This window comes from Periplaneta americana, chromosome 3, assembly GCF_040183065.1.
Source record: "Periplaneta americana isolate PAMFEO1 chromosome 3, P.americana_PAMFEO1_priV1, whole genome shotgun sequence".
NCBI classification, from domain to species: Eukaryota; Metazoa; Arthropoda; class Insecta; order Blattodea; family Blattidae; genus Periplaneta; species Periplaneta americana.
In genome coordinates, this window is record NC_091119.1 from 181,382,028 (window position 1) to 181,404,536 (window position 22,509).

Genomic DNA, 22,509 nt, shown 5'->3' on the forward strand with positions numbered 1-22,509 from the left:
GAGTCAGTAAGTTATAAATTCAAGTAGGAACCTATATGCAGCACCTGAAGCTATCATTGCTAGATGGCATTATTATCGATGTGCGCACAAGAGAAACAAAGGAGCAGTTGCAAGATGGTGCGACCTCTGCACGAATGTACCATTGACAACTTGATCCAATCTTGCTCAGGATGGGGATTGACGGCGGGCTTATTTGAGGGCGGCAATGAACCTCAGAGTTCTCTAAAAATCATTTGTAAGTAAGTTGTTGTTGTTGTTTTCTAATGCCAGGCGTTTGACAATAAAGTCATTTGACCTCTTGCACTCCAATATTTTTCAAAGATATTATCATGACCAGCTACTGAAGCACAGATTTTGAGGTGTTCCCAATCCATTTCTTGGTTTGAGTTGCACAATGGGCAGTTAGGGGACTGATATATTCCAATTCTATGCAGGTGTTTGGCCAAACAATCATGGCCTGTTGCCAATCTAAATGCAGCTACAGACGATTTTCGTGGTAAATCGGGAATTAACTGTGGATTTTGATGCAGTGAGTTCCATTTTTTTCCCTTGGGATTGTGTTATCAAATTTTGTTTGTTGAAGTCTAAGTATCTGCAAAAGGGTATCTGTCGGATACGGGGGGAGAGCCATTAATCCTTCCCATTGAAGGCTTTAAGGAACCAACCTGGACAAATACCCAATGTCCCATCCCTACCTTCCCGTGGTGCAGCTGTTAGTAAGCATAATTTTACAACCTGAACTAAAGGGAGGGGCTACTCATCAATTAGCACTGGTCAGCTTGATGAGTTAATGACTGAATTTGGTATAATTTTCCTCTATTCAATACCTAATTCCCTCTTTACCCTTTCCTATCCAGTCCTCTGACTGAACTCTTACTTTCTTCGACCCCAACGGCATTAGAGTATTCGAGGCCTAGGGGTTCATTTCCCTTTCCTTCCTCCTCTTTCTACTTTTCTGTTCCTAGTGCTGACCTGCTATGGCACTAAAATCGTCCTTCAGTGGCTTAAGGAGGGAAAGCTGGTGATCAACAAGATCTCCCAGCTAGGTCCAGTGGACCCGTCGACCAACAGCAGGTGTGGTCCTCCAGATATTCTGGGGGTTATGTGTGAATGAAGTAGCCACCAGAACGTTAAAATATGGTGTTCACTTAAATCGGCTACAACTTGCCATTTTCACTCCAATATGAAATGAGTACCATTAAGGTAAAATTATCCAGAGGTAAAATAGTCTCCCAATCGGATCTCCGGGCGGGGACTACTTTAATGGTACAGAATCAACTGAATCAAGAAATGGATTCGGAACACCTCAAAATCTGTGCTTCAGTGGCTGGCCATGATAATATCTTTGAAAAATATTGGAGTGCAAGAGGTCAAATGACTTTATTGTCAAACGTCTAGCATTAGAAAACAACAACAACATGAACACTTAAAGACTGATATAATTAAAATTTTAATAACATTTAGGAATGAGAGTCAGTAAGTTATAAATTCAAGTAGGAACCTAGATGAAGCACCTGAAGCTATCATTGCTAGACGGCATTATTATCGATGTGCGCACAAGAGAAACAAAGGAGCAGTTGCAAGATGGTGCCACCTCTGCACAAATGTACCATTGACAACTTGATCCAATCTTGCTCAGGATAGGGATTGACGGCGGGCTTATCTGAGGGCAGCAATGAACCTCAGAGTTCTCTAAAAATCATTTGTAAGTAAGTAAGTATTTACTTAGTTTAACGATCAGTAGTATTTCACTTTTCACTTGGTATATTTTCCAGTTATTTTGTCTGTCCTTTTTCATTGGCATTCTGTGCAAGGCGTGTGTTATGATAGAATTCTACCTGCTTCAAGGGCACGTGACCCTGAACAGGATTTACCTTTATGCTTCCTGCCACTGTCTTCCTGACAGCCTGGCGCCTTTCACATTCAAGTGTTTGTTGTTACTGATGGCAGGTGTAACACGAAAACAAATCAGTTTGGAGTCTAAATTAGCAGAATTCAGTAATTTATATTGAGGACTGAAACAGACTGAAATGGCTAAAAGTAAGGGTATGCGCAGCCAACACTCGCAACATTCATAAAGAAATGCAAGGAAATAGAGGACAGTGTTGCAAGTGGTAAAATTAATCTTGAAAGTAATCAACAGTAATCTCACTAGACGTTTTGATTTATCTAGAGAAAATCAAAACTCGAGTGGGATTTAATTGACTATTACACGATTAGAAGAAAGTATATAAAGATTAAAAGTAACGAAGTACTCCAATACAATAAAATATTAATTGACTTACGAAAATACAACTGTCTTCAAATGTATTATTGTACCATCTCAACATTACAAATATTACGCTAGATGGCAGTAGTGAGCAATGCTTTCTCGTCGAGAAGTTCTCGATCTATTATACACGATGGCAATGTTACTAGTCAAGAAGGCTTTGTTGATTCAGTTTCATTTTTATTAAAATGCAACATTCCACTTCAATTATCCGAATCCCAGTAATCAACGTCACTTGACAGATGATTTTCAATAAATCTTAATATTAAACAATCTCTGATACGTGACTATCCATAATATCATATAGCAGAAGCTATAACATAACCTAACTAATATACACAAGTGTTAGAAAAGTTTTAATTAACGATGATGACATAAAAAATAAACATGAATAATTTTAAAAGGAATAATTATTGAATGTACAATTTTCAAATTTGAATGTGGTTGGTGGTTCAATTGATGTTATATTGGACGTGTGCGTAATAGAAGTGGAACTCGTTGATTTAGGCCTACATGGTGTATTCAACTTATTCAGAATTTCCGAATGAATAATTTTAAAAGAAATAATTATTGAATGTACAATTTTCAAATTTGAATGTGGTTGGTGGTTCAATTGATGTTATATTGGACGTGAGCATAATAGAAGTGGAACTCGTTGATGTAGGCGTACATGGTGTATTCAACTTATTCAGGATTTCCGAATGGTGCTCTTCATTTATTTGTAAATCGGATTTCAGAAGATGCATAGGTATGATCAGTGATTTTTATTAATTCTTGTTCTTGAATGCCAATGCGAGTCATATTTGAAACTGCTGTGCATCGACTGGAGTGGTTTGTAATTATATATATATATATATATATATATATATATATATATATATATATATTTGACGTCCAGACCAGCGCAATTTCAAACAAAGAAACAAATGCTAGGGACGTCATAAAATTAAACAAATGCTAGGAATGCGATAAAATTAAACAAATGCTAGGGACTCGATAAAATTGTGCGATAAGCAGCCATGATTGGTTGAAATACGTCCTTTCGTACCGTTTTATTGGTCAAAAGTAGTACGACGTAGTAAGAGTGTAATAGTCATTTAAAAATCACAGCAGCAGAAGATATTGACAATGCTACCTTGAACTAGTTTAAATATCTCTAGTACACCACCAGAATATCTGATTGTGTTCGAAGCAATAAGAAACACGTTTGTTGCTGAGTAACTAAAAGACACATTACAATTACTGGTACTGACTTCTTTGAAAAATATGCCAGAATGTTAAATTTATTTATTTATTTATTATTTTGCTAATAATTGTAACATAAAATATAATATATACAGAAAAAACTTTAGCTCGCCCCTGAAAGAGTTTGTATGTTTGAATTTGTATGTCAAGTAGGTTCATGTCACGCGTTACATTAGAATGGTGACAGAAGTTTTCACGAAGAAGATTATGGATCTGACCTGTGGAACATGTGACAATTAAACTGTCAACAAAGAGAACTTACATAAACATGAATTCTCTGCGGTGTTGGTGCAGAGGGATTGGCACTATATGGAAATCCTAATGGTGAAGCCACTATAGACAAAATAGTCAGTATATGGAGCACAGAAGCACCTCCTAATGTTCTCCATGGATTTTTCACCAGTATGATCAAAGGAGTCTAGAACAAAACACAGAAAAGAGAACCTTAATAAGAATATAATAATCTGTCACATTTATTAAACAAGTTTTATGCATTTGCACTTTGAAATCATATCTCAATCGAGTTTATGATTTGTTTTAATGTCGCATGCACACACACACAAATACAAACAAAATATTATAAACGTGGTTGAATCATAACTACTGGGTGTTCAGTTCAAAGTGTGTCATGGCTCGCTGTATGCCGTCACATGGCTAGTCGATGAGCCTAGAGAATTCAATCTTCCTACACTTCCGCAGAGGTGTATTACTTTTGTGCCAGAGAAGTTGCCTAGCAAGCACGGCGTTCATTCATTAGAGTACTTACTGATACGTACGGTAACGCCGGTAGTGGCAGGAATGTGAACTGTTTCGAAACATGTACTGAGGTGAGTTTTTTTCTTACTGTCGGGATATGTGGAGAGAGTTAAGACGATTGCTACGTATTTGTTGACATTAATTTCGACGGTGAACATGGACACGGAGCATTTGATTTGTATTGTGGAATGTTGCCGTACGCAACTGATGATAACAAATATCCTGCGTATGACTTGCCCGGCAAAACACAGTTCGAAAGAGGTTATGGTAGCACACAGACCGTACAGACCGCCATCTGTTGCTACGACATTCAAGTTATACCATACACGTTCTCAAGTTCAGATTGAACGCCTTGATCAATAGGCAACTTCTCTGACACAAAAGCTGAAACTCGCTTCAAATCGCTGACTCATCAACAGTGACGTCATGACACACTTTGAAATGAACACCCAGTATAAGCAGGGCTGGGCAAAATACTGACATCCAAGTATTTCAAATACAAATACAAAATACTTCAAAGAATAGTATTTGAAATACAAATACAAAATACTTTTAAAAAATTAACCAAAATACATTTGTATTTCAAATACTCAAAATACATTTCTATTTCAAATACCTGATACAATATATAAAGAAATAAGAATTTATTTATTTCTTTATTATTTTGCTAATAAATGTAACATAAAATGTAATATATACAAAAAAACTTTAGCTCGCCCTTGAAAGAGTAGAACTCGTGCTCAGGGGCGGATTCCTGAATTGAAATTAATATTACCGAAAATCTAAAATATTATATTAACATTAAAATTATTTTTATCTCGAAGTTTTATATAAACCTGTAACTGAACATTCTTCCTTTTCCCAGTCAACAATGACATTGTGCTACATATGAATAATTACTGCTCCCTTTAAAAAAAGCCAGTTTCTCAAAAAGTTCATCAGGTAAGGATCCCCTTGCTGGTGAATGAATAAATCCTACAAAACTAAACATTCTTTCTACAGGTGCAGGGGAACACAAACTTATATTATACTTTATAAAAGCTTGTTTCACTGTTGGGTAATTCTCTAGAGAGCACAGGGTTGTCCCTTTGCCATTGAAGAATTGTATGAGCTCATACTCCGCAGTAGACAAGTTCTTTTCTTTTTGCTTTTCAAAGTCTGTTGTACTTGAGTTGAAAACATAAAAATTGTTTTCATCGTCCTCATCGTCTGAAATGACCAAAGGTGTAGCGAGAACTGCTTAGCTGATTTCACACACATATTCTGTATCCTCTTCTTATCATTTGGTGAGACACTGTCAGGTAGCCATCCATCTTAAATGATGGGTGGAAACAAGCTGCCAAAATAACGCAATTTGCTTCTAAGGTCAGATCAAACATCGCTTTAAATCTTGATGAAAGCGAACTCATTAGGATTGGAGTTACTTGGAATAGATGGCGTAGATTACTAGATAACATAATATGTAATCTGTTTTTGAGGGAAATTAATGTGGATAGAAGTTGGCTGTAATAGCACGTCTTCTCATTTTGCATTAAATCAAGGGCTACGGAACTGGGTTTCTGAACTGCAAGGTGCTGGAACTCAACATCTTTAAAGGTTGGCAATCCCAGTTTTTCACAAACACTGTTTATATCATGTTTGAATTGCAATATTTGAGAGATTGAGCAATAAAGAGAAATCCATCGAGTTGGGCAAGGAAACTTTAATGAATATTTCAAGACATCTGATAAAATTTCTGAGGATTTGGGTCTTCTAGACGCATTCCATAATGCTGAACACTTAGCAAGTGTTGGGTGATGGATCCTTGATGCTGTTGGAGATTTCTTTATGGCATTAAGGAAATCAGTTGTGGCAAGAAAACTAAGTGTATGGCTAGCACATCTGAAATGGGTAGGCAAATAAGACAGAAGTCCATTCTTCAAATACAAATCCAGAACTTGAAGGACAAGAAGAAGAAGAAGAAGAAGAAGAAGAAGAAGAAGAAGAAGAAGAAGAAGAAGAAAGTATTTTGAGTATTTGAAATAAAAAAATACATCAATTTTATGTATTTAAATACAAAATACAAAATACTTTTTAGAATCCTTGCAAATTACAAAATACAAATGTATTTGAAATACATGTATTTCAAATACTGCCCAGCCCTGACTATAAGGTACCTATGGAACAATACATCGGAAAACTGTTACACAAGGGGCATTTGAAAAGTAAAGGCCAGAGGAATATTAACAACAGATAAGAGTTCCCAAAACGGGGATGTCAAAACTTTATTTGGAGGGCCAGTAACTACAAGAATGATTGGTCGTGGACCACAATATACTACATATAATTCCTCGAAGTATAAATAAATTTATACATACAATAATTTTCAGTAAATATTTCGCAGTAACGCTACTGTCATTTCTGGCAATAGTTAAAAAAATATTTTTATAGAACAGTGCATGCATGATTACTTAATGAGAAATGTGGAACTAGTTTTTCAAAGATAAAGAGATTGTTGATGTCTGGTTTCTGTTCTGTGCAGCAAGACTTCTTGAAGATGTTCGTCACGCAAGCGACATCGCTATTCACAGAATAAAATATCATTTTTAACACGTGATATTGTAAATAACTACTATTAATAGTTATTATTTCTTTTAGTTACCGTACAAACAAATTAATTTAGTGAAGATACTAACCACAAACGCTGATGATAATGTGCATAAAAGAAATGAAAATGCACCAATTATAAACTCTGGATTTTTATCAGGTCCTATTCTTCCTGTTATTGGTATAAAAAGGCCAAATGCCACAACCGTGTGATAGAAGACGAAAATGATTACTGGTATGTTACTGGTTATGTACACCAACAGCCAAAGATGAGCTGCAACAGAAAGAAATTATACGGATATAGAAAATGTGTGTCATACAGCTGACATTACATTCTCATTGAAATGGATTCGGAACACCTCAAAATCTGTGCTTCAGTGGCTAGTCATGATAATATCTTTGAAAAATATTGGAGTGCAAGAGGTCAAATGACTTTATTGTCAAACGCCTGGCATTAGAAAACAACAACAACATTCTCATTATACAAAAAGTTCTATATTATATTTCGCAACACATTCAGATCCTTTATCATATATGCAAATGATATTGTCATTTATAGTTTATTTTCTTGAATTATTAAAAGGAATAATTACTACATATTTAACCCTCGCAACTTAGCTGCTCTACAATTTCATGCTATTTATCTGGGATCTTTATCGACCACAAGAATATTTGTTGTTAATAGTTAGGATACTTTATAGCTTACTGCATTTTTATATACAGTATAAGCAAATTGAAAGTTTTTATTGAACCTACGTTTAAGCAATGAATTAATTAATGTATCTCATCACCTACTGCAGTAGAAAGAAGAAGAAGCTAATTTTACAAATACAAATAATTACTCTTGAACCTACAACATTTGACCCATAGCCCACATAGCAGTTTATGTTTCATTTGTTCACTTTTCAAAGTGTATGCTCACTTTTCTTATAACATAACACTATCACTGCGAAATAATTCTAACTAGAAAATAAAGACGTGTTCTATAGCTGGAGCCATCCACGAACCCAAGCAATAAACATGAAGGTGGCTCTTGTTTCTGGGTCTGTACATAATCGAATTAATCACTTCTACTAGAGTCTGAACTAAAAATGTTTTCTCCGCTCCACCCATCTTTCATCAAATGGTAATGCAGAATTCCTCCACGGAAATATCATATGTATTTTTTTTTGTAGTAGGTTATTTTACGACGCTTTATCAACAGCTTAGGTTATTTAGCATCTGAATGAGATGAAGGTGATAATGCCGGCGAAAAGAGTTCGGGGTCCAGCACCGAAAGTTACCCAGCATTAGCTCACATGGGATTGAGGGAAAACCCCGGAAAAAACCTCAACCAGGTAACTTGCCCCGACCAGGAATCGAACCCGGGCCATCTGGTTTCATGGCCAGATGCACTAGCCATTACTCCACAGGTGTGGACAACATAGTGGATTCGGATTGGGTAACCTTGCAGGGTATAGAATAGGACCTTCCTTTCTAATATAGTGCCCAGCAAATTTATCATCCAGACGATGGGAGACATCTACACTGAAGTGAGGTGATACTCCGTGATGTTACACCCTCATCCTCTCGTGAACAGTACATCCTCCAAAAATTCAGGCAAAACACTTTCCACGAACTACAAATACATGAGTAAATGTGGGATATTTACTTGCTAGTGAAAATAACTTGATCACCTTAAGCTGGCTTCACAAACCCCTACTTCCCTATCTCAAAATGTTTAGTAGAACATCCTTTATTTCCTGTTTAATTTTTGCATGCTTTTACTGAATCATTCAGTAGAACTAGACAGCAGTTACATCACATACATAACTGCGCTGAAATAAAACTATGAGCATATGTATAACGACAGAAATGTCACATTTACTCAATGAATGTTCACAAATAATAAGTAAAGTAAACCGAAATTTTAACATCACTTACTCTTGTTTCTCCAACGCGTCAGACTAAGAATTAAATTGCTCAGTGCAGGAAATATAACAATAAGCATGAACATGAAAGTTGAACGAATTCTACAAACAGTCCCAGCCAAGAGCAGCATGGTCCACAGAAGCTGCACTCCATTTACATAAAGCCGACTTTGTAGACCAGCATCCAAAGGAGACTGCAAAATACGAGGAACAAAGATTTGATATACATGGTGTTCTAGAAATACAGAGACTGTGTCTCATACCAAAAGCTTTAGTACTGTTATTGCAAGTTATCTTGAACTTCCTGAGCAGGGACAGAGGGGCAGAGGGAAGGAAGCACGTAACATGGATGAAGCCAACTCAGTTATTTGCGCATGCTCCACATCATAATCTCTTGTCAAGAAACATAGAGCTATTTCCTTCACTGCGTACCAGTATTGTTAATATGGAGCAGTAACCACAGGGTAGTAATTATGGTGAAATCACACCACTGCGGAGATAAAGTAACGCTGTTATCCACAACGGAGAAAAAGAAATTATCGCAAATATAATATAAGTGTTGTGAGGAGGAAAAATTAAACAAATGTTTGCTGGAACCTCTTGATAAGGAATATGAGACAGCGGCTAAATACTCTGGCAAAAGTATTAGTTCCGTGAAGAGAATTAAGAATAATATTGAATTACAACTAAACGAAGCTCATACTACTCTGGGAAAGAATAGGTATGTAATGTTTAGAAATTATTGCTATAATAGTTATGCACAATAGTGTGTGTACTGTGAGCGACATAATGAATTACTGTTAAGTTATTATTTTGTTATAGTCTGCAAAAGATACTATTTCATCCGGAATTAGGACTTGTGTAAAGTTGAAGTGGACCACTTCGATCAACATTCGGGATACAATCAAAGAATTCTATGTTGTTCAGAAAGTAGTACCTACGTTTAAGAACATAATTCCGAATGGATGATGCCATTGACGAAATAATAATTAATTCTGAATCAAGCGATGAAGACGATGACGATGATGGCAGCAATGATAGGGATATGGATTGTGTATAATTGGAAATTAATGTAAATTCAAATAATAAGCCTATAAAATATTGTTATAAAAATATGTACATATCAGCTGTAGGTGTAAGTCATGTAGGCCTATATAATGTATAGAAATAGCTGTAGTAACTCCTCCATTGCCGGTCCCCATCTCGGATGAGAGAGGAGGAGTGTACACACAATTATATTTAAATACTTACTCATTACAGGTTAATTAAAACCTGCTACGAAACTTGTTCTCCTCTCAAAACCAGAGTGTCGTGAGATAATGATGTCTGTATTGAACCAAGTTCTTTTACAGTAGAGACCCCTGAAGTGAAAGAACCAACGTTTTCTAAAAAGTCACGTTACCCGAGGGAGGGGCATCCTTGCCATGCTGTTATGTTGATGAGTACATGCTGTACCGAGCAGTTCGAAGGACAGACTTAGGGGATGTAAGGTTCAAGATAACTTGAAATAACAGTATATATACAGAGAGGTCTATGATATTCTCTACGGCACTTGGCAGCAAGCGGGCCTGGTGTCAGCACTTGTCATTCCCAGTGAATAGGGTCCGCTACAGTCACTAGAGTCAGCTACTAAAATTACAATATTCATATTGTTTACTAACTTGACTACAGAAAGTGTCGAAAATGATGTCCCTCTGCTGCAACACATTCCTAACATCTCCAAAGGAAATTGGCGTTTACACGTACAAGTTCATCTTCTGTAATTCTCCAGATTTCTTTTACAATACTGCCTTTTAACTCACGGATTGTCTTTGTATACTTTATTTTTTTTAATTTCCCCATAAATAAAAATCACAGGTTAACAAATCACGAGACCTAAGGGCCATAATCCTCTACTAATATAGCCCTGTCCTCGAATATTTCGCGTATCAAATTCAATGTTTCGGCTGCTTTATGGGCAGTTGCTGAATCCTGCTGGAAATAAGCACTCTGACACTCGATATCGGTTAACTGTTCAAAAAATGGATTGAGTATTTGTGTTCTGTATCTGTCACCATGGATTGTATCGTTAAATGAGCGTTGAGTGACTTCTTTTCCTATTGCGGATAAGCATCTTCAGCAGTCTTACATGTCGTACCAACATAACTTACGAGACAATACGAACGTTTCACGCCAGTTTGCAATGTTCCAGCGGGATAGAAATTCGGCCATTTTCATACCTCAGGGAAGTGTGTAGAGGTAAGAAAATGGGGGGTTATGATGGGTAAGGTTAGTTTAGACTTTTATTATGTCTTACGTACTTATCTGTGACAGGTTAGGTTAGTTTAAGATTTTAGTGACAGGTTAGGTTAGTTTAGGCTTTTATTGTGCTTTGCATATACGAAACTGTGACAGGTTAGGTTAGGATAGTTTAGGCTTTTGTTATGTCTTGTATAGGCGAATCTGTGACAAGTTAGGTTAGGTTAGGATTTTAGTGACAGGTTAAGTTAGGTTAGGTTAGTTTAGACTTTTATCCTTTGCATATACGAAACTGTAACAGGTTAGGTTAGGATAGTTTAGGCTTTTGTTATGTCTTGTATAGGCGAATCTGTGACAAGTTAGGTTAGGTTAGGATTTTAGTGACAAGTTAGGTTAGGTTAGGTTAGGTTAGGTTAGTTTAGGCTTTTATTATACTTTGCATATACGAAACTGTAACAGGTTAGGTTAGGACAGTTTAGGCTTTTGTTATGTCTTGTATAGGCGAATCTGTGACAAGTTAGGTTAGGTTGTGTTAGTTTAGGATTTTAGTGACAGGTTAGGTTAGGTTAGTTTAGGCTTTTATTATCGTCAAGATGAAGGTGAAAGCGATTGAGTGTGGCGCTCTTGAACAAGTAGTGATTTTTTGTTTTCTATGTTGGCAGTTCAAGTCAGTCGGAAGTCACTTAACGCTAGTTTCACCCGAAAAAATATAGAGGGCTATAATCCTATGTGCAATTATAGCGCACCATACGCTAACCTTCTCATCATGTGACTGAGATGAGGATTATCTGTACTCCAGTATCTATTGTTTTGCGTTATAGCATGGCCATGTAAGTGAAACCACGCTTCTTCTGTGAAAATAATTACTGTAGAATCCACAATGCAACACTCTGTAAAACCCAATTACAAAAATTCACATGACTCACAATATCCCTAGGCTGTAATTCATGCACTATTGTCTCTCTGTAGAACTTAAATTTAAGAATTTTAATGGCTCTAAATGCTGTGATTTTCGAAACACCCATTTCTTGTGAGAGATGGTGGAGAGATTTTCGAGGAGAATGTTCTAACTTTCTCCTATCTCATCGAGGTTTTCCCCAGTAAGTACACTTGAGTTTTTCTCTCCATGTTTATTCAGAAATGATCCCGTTTCTCTAAACTTTTTTTACGAAATTTAATATAGTCGTCCTATGTGGAATAGCAACATCAGGAAATTGCGTTGCAAAACGTCGTTGCATTGTTTCACAATTCCTCGTTATCAAGTAACACTCAACAAGATAAATCCTTTGTTGTAATGTGAGCTTTTGTGGTGATATAATAAGCCACAATCTTCAACCTTCAACCAACACATACATACATCAATACAAATATGTCAACAGAGCTTGTAGGCAGCTGAACAGCAGCTATCAGTTGCAATGTGACCATGTGCTGTGTCCTTGAAGGCAGGGAAAGAGAGAGAAGGCAGGGACAGAGAGACAAATATTGTAGCGTGCGACTGTAGCGGACCCCGTTCACCTGGAATGACAAGTGCTCACACTGGGCCCACTTGCTACCAAATGCTGTAGAGAATGTCATAGACTGCTTATATATATATTTTTTTTTTTCGATATCATTATGCATTTATTATATAGTATAGGTAATGCTACATACAAATGCGGACTCTATTCATTAATTAAATATTTCATGAATATGAAACATTACATCCTTTGAAGCCTAAAGGTAAGCGTTCACTACATCGTATCGCACTCCTCGTACGAATCGCATGCAATGGATATTTTAAGTGCAGTGCGTTCACTGTAACGGCTCCATCTCATCGCCTTATCGGATTCCCCTATCAGCTGTTTGAAACATGACGTCGTACGATATTGACATTGCTGAAAACAGAGGAGTTGAGGTTAAGTCTATTAATTATGACTGTTAGCGAATAAGAATTTAATTGCTTCATGCGTCTTAATTGAAGAGGAAGAAACGAAAGAAATATTGGTTACATAATATATATGTAAGAAATGACTTGATTACTGTAATGGGAACGCCTCAAATTATATAATTCTTCGCAATTTTCTACAAGCAAAATAAGTTTTCCGTCTGCCATTTTGGCGCGACACTGAACACGGCACAACATAATAGTAACAGTTGACCAATTAAAATTGGTTTATTAAAGAAGGCCATGATCGCACGCATCAGAAAAGTTGCTCGCCGAGAGACGATGCGTGCGATACGATGTAGTGAACGCGGTTACGTAACAATTACAGCAAAGATAGTCTTTTTCCGATCTGTGTGATTCGTCCGATACGATGTAGTGAACGCTTATCTTAACACACTACAACAGTTTCATCACAGTCTACTATATACAGTTGCGAAGCTCAATATGTAGTAAAAATGCAAAAATGGGTAGTTGCCCACCACTAGGATCGCTACTATCGCCTCATCATCGCAGATCTCTCTCCTAGCAGACAACAAAATATGTTACACTTTCGTTGTCGTGTTCTTTTGGAAAAATTAACACCTTCCTTCCATTATTGAAACATTAAATGCATAAAGTTAATTTATTATTTTAATGAAGTATATTAAATTCCACTATAAACTCGAAGATACCTGCAAGAAATAAGTAATATAATTTTTGTTTGTGCAAAACGAACTGAAATTTACTATAATAGCTTCACTTATTCAAGATTATAGCAATAATTAACTATGAAACCAATAAATATTAATTTGCATTTCCCTTTACAACAATAATAATGGAAATATGAATTAATGGAGTAACTTACGCGTACCAGTACTTGTAGTGTAGGCTTACGTAGTTAACAAAGTGGGATGAGGTTAAGCAATAATAATCACACCAGAATTGGAAATAAAACGTGATCAATAAATTTTATTGTAACAGACTTTTTCTACGTCTCTAGTAAAGCAACAAATAAAAATAACAACAAAATTAACAGCTATAATTAAAAACATATCCTTTGAAAAAAATTGGCCTAAGCAATAATAATCCCACCAGAATTGAAAATAAAATGTGATCAATAAATTTCATTAAAACAAACTTAATTTTTCTACGTCTTTAGTAAAATAACACATAAAAATAATAACAAAATTAATAGCTGCAATTAAAAATATATCCTCTGAAAAAAAAAGTAGACCTAACCTTTATTTCTCTGGAAATTTAGCAGCCTAAGTGACAGAACTTTAACCGGTATATAATGTCCTTTCGGTTAGACTGAAACATTTCATTGTGAAATTTAAGGATATAATGTATTCTAACAGTCACAAAGAACTTCAAAATTAAGAGTTTTGTTTCTGCACAGCATTCTTGTGGAAACCCAGGAACCTTTCTGAATCTTTCGGAAATCGGACATAGGATAACTCTGGCCTCTTTCTCTTACTGTTGCTACAATTTATAGCACTACAAACGTCTCCTCCTTGTCATATATTATTATTCCAATTATTATATTTTAGCCATTAACATTTTCATTACAACCAATAACGAACATTTCACAAGCATCAATGTTTAATATGCAACGAGCTAGCACTCGATAGAAATATGACACAGTCCAAAGTCGACCATGGACAGTCTATTGTTTCTAGTTGCTAACCGCTTGGAGCGCTTTATCACGAGATTTGCAAAAAAAACACCTCAAGCTTCGCGACTGTATATAGTAGACTGTGGTTTCATCTTGTATTGATTGTTCCGGTAAGCTGACTAATAAGTAATGAAAATTCAATTAGACCGTCTCTGCTTATCTGTATTACAACAAACATGTATTACATGTACGGGTATAGTATGTATATTCACACACTCTAAGACCACAACAATGTACCTATTGGCCAGGTTTAAATTTAAATATAGTATCATAAATACATCTGAAGATGGTACACTGAGGTACCAAAAGCATTAATGTAAGACATCAATAAATTATAATTGTAATACAGATAAGCAGAGACGGTCTAATTGAATTTTCATTACTCTACAACAGGCTTTCTGCATTCTAGTATTACCTGTTTGGAGAGGTACTTGTGAAAAACAGCAGGGAAAACCATTCCGCAAACAAGAATGGGGCAGTAGTAGAGAGTGAATATGAGGCCTGGTCTGGTGAACCAACTCATCGAACTGTTAAGTAGATCTATTATCATTGCCACCAGCAAAACATACATCAAGCCAAGCAGCCAACCCACGGCTGGAAATCCGCAGCCCAGCAGAAGTAATTTCCAGGGGGATCCAGCAAGACCGAGTCCTGAGATACAACAACATATTTAACTGCAATAATCTAATTAAATTGAGGTGAAATTAACAGTTTTCTTCTTCGCATTTTAATAAATTCGGAAGACTCTGATTTAGCCCCATATACACAATCAACGTCAAGCAATTCTCAAGACTTTCTCAAGATCGAGAATAAGTCAACCCTGGTCCCAGTCTTCATATGCAATGTAGCGTACTATGTCCTTCTTGGTCTTACGACAATCTTGAGAATTTTACTGAGAATATTTGCTTTGAAGGTGAATGTTTTCATACATTTATATCGTCATTGTTGAGAATACAAAAAAAATATCTTCTGTGTGCAAAGCAGAATATAATAGCAATTTATGGTACAAGAGAATATAGCAGGATTTTATTCATAAATGGAAAATTTAGCACCCAAGATGTAGCGGGAGAGTGAAAATTTTCACGAGAGAACAAAACAGACTTACTATCACAATGCACATAATATTTTATGCATTGTCTTTTAGTGAACTGTCTGAAGACAGATATATATATATATGTATATATATATATATATATATATATGTATATATATATATATATATATATATATATATATATATATAGCAAGTTGTGTTTCAGAAAGTTTAAAAGTTATGTGGAGCAAATTTCAGATAAAAATTGTGAAATTTGTAAAACTAGTGATTTTTCAAAATACATTTTAAATTTACAAAAAAATGTAATTTCGGACCAAATGACATGAAACTTTGTACAAAGGCTATTTTATACGCAGCATGGATCTCTACAAATTTCCAAGGATCTAACTCAAACAATTGAGAAAGTTCAACTTTCACTTCAGTGTATCCTTAAAGTCACATTTTGAAGAAAAATTAATTTGTGTAACTGTGCTTCAGTGGCTGACCATGACAATATCTTTGAAAAATATTGGAGTGCAAGAGGCCAAATGACTTTATTATTATTACTAGCCGTACCCGTGCGCTCCGCTGCACCCGTTATAAATAAATATAAAGTAATTACATAATTAAAATAGGACATTTGATCCAGGGAACATTCGTGTTTGATAGAAGGATAAATCGTTTAATATGTTACTTAATTTAAATTGCATCCAAATAATTAAAATGCGATCATTTTGGTCCAGAGATACTCAATTGGTGCAATGACAATTCCTTTAACACGTTTCTTAATTTTTATTACATGCAACCATAGTTTAATGAAGACTGACATCATTTAGATTTAATGTGTATATTTTATTTTACTTGATATAGGTTTCCATTGAATTATGATAATAACTTAATTTTAACCCTTGTTTTCTACGTATCCAGTAAATGGCGCTTGGCCCACTATGGTTCTGAACCCTTCAAATAACTTAAATTATATTATATAATATTACATTACATTACATATTATACTGTATTATATTATATATACTGTAATAACATTATAGCATTATGTCCATCTAGAGAAACTACACTTTCCAATGGTGAAATAATAATTAATTACACAAATCGGTTAATTTAGCTTCCGATATTACTTCATACAAACAAAGAAACATTCTCTGTTGGCTATCTTTCAAAGCTTTCGACTGTTGCTGTCCAAGGCCCCTTATAGAAGAAGTCATTTGTTTTTTAATTCATTACACGGCCTTAGATGGCAGTTAATTTAATTTTAAAACTCATTTATCTCATTAAATATCAGTCCTATCAAAATTTTCAAGGAATAAAAATTATCGCAAATTATTTTTAAAGAAACTTTTGTTATGTAACATTTTTCACAAAAATCAATAATAAGCGAGATATTTCGATTTATTTAATTCAGGCCCCCTTATAATCCCCCTTTTAAATAATGTATTTTGAATGCCATATAGCCTAAAATCTAAGTTACAACGAACTTAATTTATATTCCAATTTTCATCGAAATCTGTTCAGCCATTATCGCGTGAAAAGGTAACAAACATACAAACAGACAGACAGACAGACAGACAGACAAACAAAAATTTCAAAAAAGCGATTTTCGGTTTCAGGGTGGTTAATTATATATGTTAGGAACAATTATTTTTGGAAAATCGAAAATTACCAGAAAAATTTCGGCTACAGATTTATTATTAGTATAGATTATTATTATTATTATTATTATTATTATTATTATTATTATCTTTATTATTACGATTATTATTAGTATTGATTATTGTAATTATTATTACCAGTATTGTATTTTATTTGCATTGTTGTATTCATCTGTTTTTATATTTTATGTCAAATATTATCTCTTGTAATTTAGTGTACTATGTCTATTGCAACAAACTGTTACTCATGACATTAATAAACGATTGATTGATTGATTGATTGATTGATTGATTGATTGATTGATTGATTGATTGATTGATTGATTGATTGTCAAACGCCTGGCATTAGAAAACAACAGCAACATAATTTGTGTAATGAATTGCAAAGGCGAAAGCTGATCAAGAAAATAATGTTCAAATTTAGTGAGAAATAAATGTAAAATACTCCATATGTGAGGACATATGTCTAATATTTTGATGACTACAGATTGATTACTTGCTCACTGGTTATGAAGTTATGACTGTCTTCGCCTTCTCAACCAATCATACTACTCGCACAAAACAGCTGCTTCCTCTGAAAGCATTAACCTCTAAGCATACTTGTCTTCTCAATATTTTCAGAATTAACAAAGAAAAAAAATTCTAATTTATACTACGGCAAGCTACTGTGTTGCAATAAAATCAAATATTACCTGATTTAATAGTCAGGACATTCTTTATGACTGTATAAACAGACAGCAATACTGTGACCAAATTGAAGGTAATGCCAAATGCCTCCGAATAGTGAACCATGAAAAGACCTAGAACATCGAAATAGACAGCTTTCCCAGCTGCATATTCTTCCGTGTAAGTTAAAATATCAGATAAGGCTATTTTCTTGATAAGGGCAAGCAAGTTGTCTCCTGTATGTTGCAGGGTCCCTGTTGGAATTGCATCAAGATTGTCGTAGCTGGTGTGGTAAACATATCCATTCATTGCATGAGCAAAATCCAAACCTGGAAAATTTAATTACGTTATATGTTAAAAAAGCTCATTCAAGAACATACAGGCTATTCCATATGAAATCGATCAGTAAAAAACCTCGCATTTTTTTTATACCCTAATTTTTTCCCTATTTATATAAGGTGCTGAGGACAGTGCATTTGCAAAAATATACTATCGAAAGTCAAACGGTTTTCGTATTGTTGAGCGACAAATTTAGCGTATTTTATAAAAACAAGCCTCTTTCAGCGCTCAGAACTCTGGAACCATTTACTGCAGAACATTGAACTGGAGCTCATTTTGAAGCTGACATTTGGTAGGTTATGATAAGAAGTAATCCTTATTTTTATTGTATACAGAGAGACAGATAATCTGATTTTACTTACTTTTAGGCTTTTTGCCCATTTGTAAAAATGTAAAAAAATATTAAGAAAAAACCTTGCATTATTAAGAGGGATTCGGCATTGTTTGCTTAGTGGCTCGGCAATAAGTTTCAGGGGTATTAAATAAATTATTTTCACACGCCTAGACTTGAAAGGTGCAACACAGCACCACTGGCCGAGAAATGAAGATAAGCGGGCATTGGGCGTCATTTTACTCCTGTGTTTATGAAACCTGTGATAAAGCTAGCCCAGCTATGCGCTACTAGACGAAACATCACGTGTTTATGTCTCCTGGCCTTGCTTGCCTCGGGATAGCTCCGTCTCACAGTCAGCTGGTTAGCTCACGCGCGTACTATTTATTTTCTTTATTTGATATTTTCAATACTTTTTTTTTTCCTCGCTGTTATTTATACTCGCTTTAACATATGTGGTCATATCGCGAGTTAATCTTTGGTTGAAATCCGAAGGCCTGTGTACTATTGTTGAGACTGGTTCTATTGTTGTGAACTAGATGGCGGCTGTATATGTATGATTTGTTATGAATATGATTTCGGGTGATGAATGAGGCCGGTGATTTTCAGGGATGTTGTGGCCCGAATTTCCTGGCATTTGCCTTACGGTTGAGGAAACACCCTGAAAAAACTCAACCAGGAAATTCAACCCGACCGGGAATCGAACCCGGGCCCTCTGCGTAAGAGACCAGCATGCTGACCCCTACACCACAGAGGTGGTCAATACTTTCTTATCAACGTTGCACCAGTAAAAAATATGTGTTTATTTGTACTTTCAATGCGGAATCTAACCATATATTTTAAAAATATTTTTTCGTGGACAAAGGCATCTTAATGAAGAAAAATCTAAATTTCTCCATTTCCATAAAAAGTAAGAAAAACAGTTTATATGTCAATATAAACTTTAACTTCTCAGCATCAAAATAAACCATGATCTTTATCATTGGGTGAAAGGGTTTCGGAGCCACAACAGTTTAAAGTTGCTAATTTTATGAAAATACGATAAATTTAAAAAGTTGCTAATTTTATGAAAATACGATAAATTTAAATATTTTTAATTTAAATACTATTAAGTTCTGATGCCTCAAACTTTGCACAAGGCACTGTATCACAGTTGTTAACGGACAGAAAAAGTTTCATTGTATTTAAAAATTGAAAGGTCAATTTTCTCTATATTTCGGTCGATTTGAGATGGAATAGCCCATACACTTATACCATAGTGTAGGTATTAATACAGTATGGAAAGTTGGCCATATTTCCTACCAGACGAACATGCATGTGCACACAGCTAGCAATCCAAGTGGCAGAGAAGTTCGATTTTCTGCCCCTACGGTGAAATTCTCCATAACGTACACCACCACACAACCTGCTCTATGCTTGCTGAGGAATTGAAGGAGGTCGAGTTCAAGAGGTACAAGGATTAGCCACAGAAGGCAGTATTACACACATCGACATTATTGCCATCAAAAACAACTCGGCTTTCATTCTTGACTCCACTAACAGATGTGAGAAGTTTCAGTTTTTCATTATGGCATCATGAAAAAGCGGCAAAGTTGCATTAGCAAAATATGTCACAGCAGTGTGCAAGATCATTAAACCATATTAATAATTAACTATGAAAATCCAGGGATATCTGGAAAAAAATTATTAAATCTGGGGGGACATTCAGGGGACGAAATTTCTCTGGGGACAGGAAGCAAAATTCAGGAACTGTCCCCAGAAAACAGGAATGTCTGGTAACCTAAGCCTAATGGGCAGTCGTGATTATGTGCTGCATTCCTCAATGATCATCCATTTGTTTATCACATAATAGCACGTCATTCTTTGAGTGTACATAGCACACTTTGTATTGTTATAATCTTAGAATACATGCCAGTAGAGAAACAAAAACTAAAATGATTACAAATCAATAAAACTGTATCTCCACAGAAATTAAATGAATGCAAGGTAATTAAAACTGAACTGCACATCCACAAGTCGTAAGTCGATTATTGAGGTACCAATTGCTTCCATCAAAGAACAAAGAAACTATACTTTACAAAAGAAAATCAGAAATTAAAGATGTCCAATTATATTATACATTTATTAAAAATAGTATTTTGCTCACCTGGAACTTTTCCAAAGTCTCTGAATACTCTGAAATCTGTATCAGAGGGAATTAAACCACTCTGGAAAATATCTTCCGCCAAAACTTGACCATGTGGATAGGGCACCGATTCTGCATACATCTTCAAACACGAAGTTAACAAATATTTATGAAATAGTCTTAAAACATATTGTTAAACACTTTCAAGATCCATTTGTTCTTAGGTACTGTGTTCTATAATAAACTTCAAACCAGTCTTCTTTGCCTACTAGATTATATAAGTGAAATTCTACACAGACTGCCAAGTATTTTCTTCCTGAAAACTGAATACTGTGGCAAGCATATAAAACTATGAGAAGATTTGTCTAGAATGCCAATGTGAAACATGTCATGATACAAAATATAGTAATAAGCCCAGAACATTAATTTTTTTACATTCACACTAAAAACCAAATGAAATTCTCTTCTTACAACTATAAGGTGGCGAGACAATGTATACCCGTTTTAATTGTAGACATTTCTATCACAGATTCACTTTCCAGCTCAATTCACTGAAATAAAATTAACAAAACCCATTCTGACACTTGTTGACAAATAAATGGATGGATGGACTAGTAGAACTATTTCTTTTGAAAACATATTTTCTTCATAGTTTGCACAATGAAAATTAAAAGTACAGTATATAGGATAAAACTGTGAATGTAGACTAATTGTTTTTGTAAGTCTTGAAGAATGTTTTAGATTGGTGGTTCCCAAAGTAAGATACACATCAGGATGTTCAAGACTCAGAAAAAATACTATTATTGAGCAATTTATTTACAGTTACAACATATAAATTTGAAATAACAAAAACTATATTAAATACAAACATGATAATATGAAAGGTACAAATTATGGAAATGGACTGCCAAGTGGTATGCAAGTGAAAAATGTTATGAACCACTGTTCTAAATGAAATTTACCTCATGCCTTATATGAATAAGAATTTAGTACCTAATAATAAATTAATTAAATATTTTTTAACAGTGGACTGTTTGTAATTTAAATCCACGATATAGGCATGTAACTATTTTAAACTGTTAAATTTATTAATATATATATATTTTTTTTTTTTTTCAGCAGACACATCGTTTATTTTGTGAATAAATGCAGTAACAATAACTAATTTCTTTACATTAAGCACAGTTTGATTGTATTTTTACACTTGGCTAATACGAATTAAAGTTATTTTTCAAAAACTGCCAACAGATGGCTCTGTATGTATTAGCGGTATTATATATTATATTTATCACCTTTTTCTAACATACCTCATCAAATGTATCAATCAGGAGTTATTAATTCTTGAAAATAATTTGCAAATTTCATTCATAAGTACATAACAAGCTAATCTATTGCAATTTAAATTTATACATCAATCTTCTAATATTAGCACCTACAAATAACACCCGATTACAACAGAATCACACAACAAACATGCCACAAAACGGACAGTCCTTGTCTAGGAGAGCAAAATGTCCAATGATCGTCTAGTGAGGGCATTGTTGCTAACACCCTATATAACTAACGCATCCTGCATCTTATTGTAGAATGCAATTTTTGAAGCCCCCTTACTTTATAGGGGGCATATCACACCTGCTCCCATGTAAAATTTCACTATTCACTCATTCGTTATTTGAAGCTTTTCTGAAACATTACCTACTCAAAAGTGATACATATTTGTTTTAAAATCCTTGAATTATTCTGTACTCCTTGGATAGGATGTTTTA

The 22,509-nt window shown here is 34.8% G+C and overlaps 1 protein-coding gene and 1 non-coding gene across 2 annotated transcripts in view; one reads left to right on the forward strand and one right to left on the reverse strand.

Moving 5' to 3' along the window:
* Positions 1-22,509, reverse strand: part of LOC138696878 (endoplasmic reticulum metallopeptidase 1-like) — a 56,408-nt gene that overhangs the window by 17,370 nt on the left and 16,529 nt on the right. Inside the window, exons 5-10 of the mRNA XM_069822336.1 lie at positions 20,765-20,885; positions 17,975-18,277; positions 14,998-15,233; positions 8,780-8,960; positions 6,946-7,130; positions 3,777-3,932 (exon numbers count right to left, since the gene is read on the reverse strand). Coding sequence (XP_069678437.1) covers positions 3,777-3,932; positions 6,946-7,130; positions 8,780-8,960; positions 14,998-15,233; positions 17,975-18,277; positions 20,765-20,885 — 1,182 coding nt within the window. The remainder of the gene's footprint in view (positions 1-3,776; positions 3,933-6,945; positions 7,131-8,779; positions 8,961-14,997; positions 15,234-17,974; positions 18,278-20,764; positions 20,886-22,509) is intronic.
* On the forward strand, positions 22,231-22,347 carry LOC138697203 (U4atac minor spliceosomal RNA). Its single transcript, XR_011331565.1, has one exon. It is a non-coding gene; the product is annotated as a U4atac minor spliceosomal RNA (small nuclear RNA).